Here is a 5,820-nt window from a genome sequence, read left to right as displayed (position 1 = left end):
GTATTTAAACGGAAGAGGGGGGCTGCTGCAGACAAAAAGGATGCAGCAGAGATAAAGAAGAAGGATCCGAAGGAAGCTTGGCCGAAGTACTAGTGAGTTATTTGTGGCAGTTATTTTAGTGGTAATATTTTTTGGTTTTGAAAATAATATTTATAATTCCATGTGAACCTTTAATTGATGCAGCCAAGCCAATTTCTATGCTTATGCTGATGCACACAAAGAGAAACCTAAAGCGTATGTGAGTGACTTGGACTGTGTTATGGATCTTTTATTTTTTATCTTTGATTTAGCGTACTTTTGTTAATAATCGAGTCTTAATATTGCAGGTGCTTCGTAGTTTTAAGGAGCAATTCAAGCATCTTACCGATGAAGAGATTGAGAATTGGGCTGCATACGAAGTCGAGGCTTCCCCCTCCAAGGTTGGTGGTAGAGGGAAAGGGAAGAAGGTGAAGGAGACATTATCTGCTGAGCCAGGGATTGACAACAACGAAGGTGTGGGGGACGTTCAAGTTTCTGGTCGTTGCTCATTCGAGCGTTTGGGGAGAATAGTCCCACTGCTGAACGAGGCTCAAAAGGAAATGGTGAGAAATGCCGGTTTCTCAACATTTTTAAGGGAGGATGCCCCGTACATAGACGCTAAGATAGTTAGTTGGCTGATCGATCACGTGGATCCAACCACTTCTCGGCTGGAGATATTTGGAAGAACAATCCAACTATCCGCCAAGCTGTTTGAGGATGTCATGGGAATCCGGGATGGCGGAGAACCCGTGGCAACCGAAAGTGAGCGTGACCTGGTTGAGTTTGACGTCCTCTTCAAGGCCAAGGACTATAGGTATTCCCTGACTTTGCTGGAGAATGAGCTCAGGGAAACCAGCGACAGTGACTACCTGTTTCTCATTAAGTTTCTCCTTGTCTGTATTGGAACTGTGTTGCTGCCGAAGAATGGTACCGAGGTCAGCACTAGCTACATGCATTCTTTAGTTGACATAAGGTCAATTAAGAAGAAGAATTGGGCGACTGCCGGATATCGATATCTAATGAGCTCTCTACACCGGTACAAGACGAAGAACACCAAAAATGTCTCCTATTGCACGATATTTTTACAGGTAAGTTTTCGAATTATTGTGATGGTAGTAATTTTATTCTCTCTTGTACTGGTGTGGTAATATATGTATGCACTTTTGTTTGGTGGCAGCTTGTATATTTGACGCACGTAGACTGGACTGCTACTCACGTGGACCGAACTGTGGCTCCAATTGACTTTTGGACCACAAAACACTGCAAGTCAGTGTACAAGTGGATTCGAGACCAGGGTGGTCACACAAGTGGAAAGGTACATTTAGTACTTCAATTTTCTAATGCGTTAGAATTTTATTTGAGAGATATGCTAACTAGTTTTTTTGGTGTACTAAGCAGGTGAAGTTGACTAACACGTATGTGTTACTGCCAAGTTTTGAATCCGCTGCAGTTGGGCAACCCACAAATGACGCAATATACAAAGCTGTGTGTGAGTTGAAAGATGAGGTCTTCCGGCTTGATTTGAAGGTGAGCAGCGCAAAAGAGCTGTTACTGAAGGTACTCTCCACTTCCCTTGGGAAGGGGACTATGAAAGAAGTGTTGGAGATACCTGAGACGAGCAAAGTTCAGCGCTCGCTTTCGTTCAACGGGGAGACCGAGAAGAAGGATGACGTCTGTGTCGAGGAAAAGGATGGTGAAGGGACGAAGGATGACGTGGTTGTCGAGGAAAAGGATGGTGAAGGGACGAAGGATCAATTGGAAGAGGATGTTGATGATGTAGAGAGTGTCCCTTCACTTAATCTATCAGAAGAGAAGGTCGTTGTTCCAACTAAGGTGGTTGTTTCTGATGATTCGTTTGAGGTTATGAACTTTTGGGGAGAAGATCTCCCCGCTATTGTAAAAGAGGAAGTTGAGCAGACAGTGAAGGATGATTTTGATGATGCTGCGTTCGAAAGATTCAAAGAATCTGGAGGGAAGGTGATTGGTCCGTTCACTGTGAAGAAGGGTTACTCAAATCAACAGTACGAGTTGTTCCGTTACATTTTCTCTAGCGCCAATGATCCGAGGTAATCTCATGTGTCATGATTACTGTGTACGTAGTTGATATTAGTACATTCGTTTCGTTGTTGATTATTTGTTTGGTATTTCAGTGAAGTGTTAGCCCATTTTGGGAAGGTTGAGGTCGAGCGGATGTATTTCAAATGCATGAAACCGGAGACCGATATATCACACAGTGTACGTAGAAGTTGGCTTTTGGGTGCTTTGAAATTTTTAGTTCATTACTTTAGTTAATGCCATTTACAAATTGTATGAATGACAACATAACGGATATTGTTTGTGTAAATGTCAGCTCATTGATTGCTTTGCTCAAATCATGAATTTTCGAGAGAAGAAGCGCAACGGCATTGGAAGTAAGAGAACTTGGTTTATGCCCACCAGAATTTCGGTATGAAATTTGATATTTAAAAGTGGACATGAATCTTTTGTATTTGTGCTGTAAACTCTGTTAAATCTATGTTTTTATTTAAAATGTAATCTATTATGTGTGCTTATTGTGCAGAGCAAGTTACTTGGAAGATCGATGACTGTGGAGAGGATGGCGAAGCAGCAAGAGTGGTCCACTCTTTATTACGATGCAGATTTGAGTTTATGTCACACTGTAATTTGCATTTTCTTGAAACTTTTGTGTTGAATCAAATGTGTGTAGTTCAATTTTCCGATGACGTTGTTTGTTTTACTTTGTCGCAGATGGTGGTACCCCTACTGGATACCGAGAGTGCTCCGCACTGGTTTGCGGCGAATGTGAGCATGGTTAATACAACAGTGGAAATTAGGGACTCGTTGTCTTCTGCAATGCATAAGAGGTCACGTCGGAGCACCTGCGTAGAGATGGTATGCACGTGTGTACACGGTTTGCCGTTTTATTAGTGTAATTGCACTAATCTCAACTGTGATTGTTTTAATTTTTTTGCAGCTCCAGACTTTGGACCAATTGTTTGCCCCTGTGAAGCCAGCAGACCTGAATTTCAGCGAGTTTGTAATTATTTCTTCAAGCAAGGACTACCCACAACAACAAAATGGCCACGATTGTGGAATGTTTGTAATGAAGTACATGGAATCACTGTTCGAGGAAAATGAAATATTGGAAGAGGTAATGTAATGTTGATTTCTTTAGTTTAAGTTTTCATCCTGTTAACTAACTGTTTATATTGTGAAAATTGAGTTGTCAATCTATTTTTTGATGGATTTGTTTCTATGGATTTGGTTGTCATGTGTATTACTGAATTGGTTTCCTAATGTACACTGCAGTTTGATCCTATTGAAGCGAGACTGGATTGTGTTGGGAAAATTGTCACCCACGAGAGTAACAAGGCTAGACATGCTGTGATGGAGGGAGTTAAGAAGCAATTTGGATTGAGCAAAACCAAAGTTCTTCCATCAACATCTACAACTATAGCATTACGTAGTCCATCAAGGTCTCCTCGAGACCCCCGATTCAAGACAAATAAGGCCAGGTCCGAAAACATGTGGACTGGCAAGAGCAAGTCCCCGAAAACACGTCATTCTAAAAGGCTGGCCATAAGTAACAAGTAGTATATTACAATGGTTAGAAAAGTTACTTTATTTATATATTTACTATGTTCAGTACAATGGTTACAAAAGTTAGGTTTTAGGTCGTAAATTATATTTACTCAGTCATGTTATATACTTGCATCATACTACTGTTAGGTGATTTGGAATTGCACTAATGTTGGTGATTTTATAATTTACTATAGGGTGAGACTTGTGGTAGTTTTTAGAATTTGGTGGAACTGATTATTATTATTGTATGGTCATTATTACTATTATTGTGAATATTATTTAGGTTGTTATACTTTGCCATTACTATTAGGTTTTGGATTTTTTTTTACCATAACAATATGTCAAGTACATTATTCTGAAAATGAAACTAACCAATTTTACATTCCTTTTCGCACTATCTGTTTTAGTCCAATGATGTCCATAGCCAAAATAATAATAATACTTATACTTATGTACTTTCCCATTACTATTGTGAATATTATTACTGTTGTTATATTTTGCCAGTACTATTAGGTTTTGGATAGTGAAGTACATTATTTTCAAAATGAAATTGTTTACTCCAATTATGTCCAAAATAATAAAAATACCTACAATCAACAACGAAGGCATTAATTCTGGCCTTGGACATAAATTTGGATCAAAAAGAGTAAGTACAGTACAGTTATGAGCAATAATAATAACTCTGTCACACAATTTCCTTTGTAACAATTTTACCACTTCTAAATAATGTAATTAAAGGCTATAAAAAAGAACTGTTTTCCAAAAATGCAGTGTATTGAACATCAACCTTTACAACAATTATATGGATACCTCCAACATATTAAAAATTAAAAACAATGGTACCAATCTATTCAACATTAAACACATAGTTAAAGTACTGTACAGTGATGAGACATAATAACTCTGAATTTCACCATTTCTAAATAATGCAATTAAAAGCTACCAAAAAAAATAAAGGTTAGTGTTTTTAAAAAATGCAATGTATTGAACATCAACGTTTGAAAATGGTAGCAATCTATTAAACATTAAACTTTGAAAAAAAAGTTGAAGTATTTTTAAAATGCAAATTAGTGAAACACAACAATGTTGACTAAGTTATTATGACACTTTTTGGATTATATTGTGAAAATTACCGATATTTATCTTTAAATCCTAGTATTTCACACTAGATTAATTACTGTACTACGCACATATTGACATTCACAATCAATGACGAAATAGTAATTAAGAAATTTTTAATAGAACCAACTTAAATGCCTACCTTTCCTTTGAATTACGTCCTTAAAAAACATAAAATAAACATCATACCACATACAATATCTCTAACGAAATAAAAGTTGGCAAATGATGAAGAGGCAAATAAATATAATGAAATATAATTTTTTAATAATGTTTTCATGGTGCATCTTCTCTTTCTCCAAACTCCTTACTTGGTTTCGCAAACCGAGAGTAGTGTCTGCAGGTTTTTTAGGATGAGCTTGATCGATCCAACAAAAGTAATCACATCCTCGACTTTCGTTGTTCTCCTGAATTTAAAATAAGTACATCACCATATTTACAAAGCCTAGTTTAAAATATTATTAAGGCGTTCGAAGTCTTACATAGTGCGGACATCCAAAGAAGCGACGACCCGGATTTGCTCTACTGCTAGAAGTCCAAACATAAGCTAGATCACCACAGTAGCAATGGGGGTGTCCCCCAAGTGAATTTTTCCATGAAGGGAAATCCCTCTCGAACCCGTAGGGGTCCTCTCCAGAACCAGCCACCATGTTTTTTTTTTTAACAAACCAAATTAGGGTGTTAGTGAGGCTTGAAAAGGAGTGTTTCCGTTGACCTTATGGTGGAAATAGGTTGTGAAAATAAATTTAGGGGGGAAACCGAATTTCTTTGAAAACGTTAGAAAGTATATTAAAATTGGGGAGCATATTTCGTGCTTCCTCTCAAATATTTGCTTCAAAGTCTTTGGTGCACTATACTTATATACAAAAAAGTAGTGTCAATCAATCACAAGCAGTCCAATCAAATTAAAATAATATTTTATGTTAACTCTATGAACAGTTAAAAGTACAACACATAAATATTTCTCCCCACATGAATAAACCACATATACAGCCGGTTTAGTTTGGTTTAATGGAATTGTATGAACTTTCTTATATTTTAATTTTATGTAGGATGTATTGGAATTCTAATTTCCAATAATCAGTTGACATGTGTAGGATG

The 5,820-nt window shown here is 37.3% G+C and overlaps 1 protein-coding gene across 1 annotated transcript; it reads left to right on the top strand.

Annotated features, from left to right (window-relative positions):
* The first annotated feature begins 259 nt into the window (after positions 1-259).
* On the top strand, positions 260-4,233 carry LOC133037120 (uncharacterized). Its single transcript, XM_061113943.1, has 10 exons — positions 260-291; positions 338-945; positions 1,005-1,333; positions 1,417-2,084; positions 2,169-2,253; positions 2,369-2,464; positions 2,579-2,677; positions 2,767-2,910; positions 2,993-3,169; positions 3,328-4,233. Exons 1-10 carry the CDS (start codon positions 260-262, stop codon positions 3,610-3,612), a joined length of 2,523 nt encoding a protein of 840 aa, XP_060969926.1. The 3' UTR covers positions 3,613-4,233.
* The last annotated feature ends 1,587 nt before the right edge of the window (positions 4,234-5,820 follow it).

This window comes from Cannabis sativa, chromosome 4 (assembly GCF_029168945.1).
Source record: "Cannabis sativa cultivar Pink pepper isolate KNU-18-1 chromosome 4, ASM2916894v1, whole genome shotgun sequence".
Lineage (NCBI taxonomy): Eukaryota > Viridiplantae > Streptophyta > Magnoliopsida > Rosales > Cannabaceae > Cannabis > Cannabis sativa.
The sequence above is the reverse complement of the archived record's forward strand: the minus strand, read 5'-3'. Positions and strand labels throughout refer to the sequence as shown.

Bases quoted from the DNA above. Each gene is read 5' to 3' on its own strand.
- LOC133037120 (XM_061113943.1), top strand. From the start codon at position 260: ATGGATCTTTTATTTTTTATCTTTGATTTAGC. The intron at 1,334-1,416 runs GTACATTTAGTA...TGTACTAAGCAG, and splicing joins GTGGTCACACAAGTGGAAAG to GTGAAGTTGACTAACACGTA. The intron at 2,465-2,578 runs GTATGAAATTTG...CTTATTGTGCAG, and splicing joins TTATGCCCACCAGAATTTCG to AGCAAGTTACTTGGAAGATC.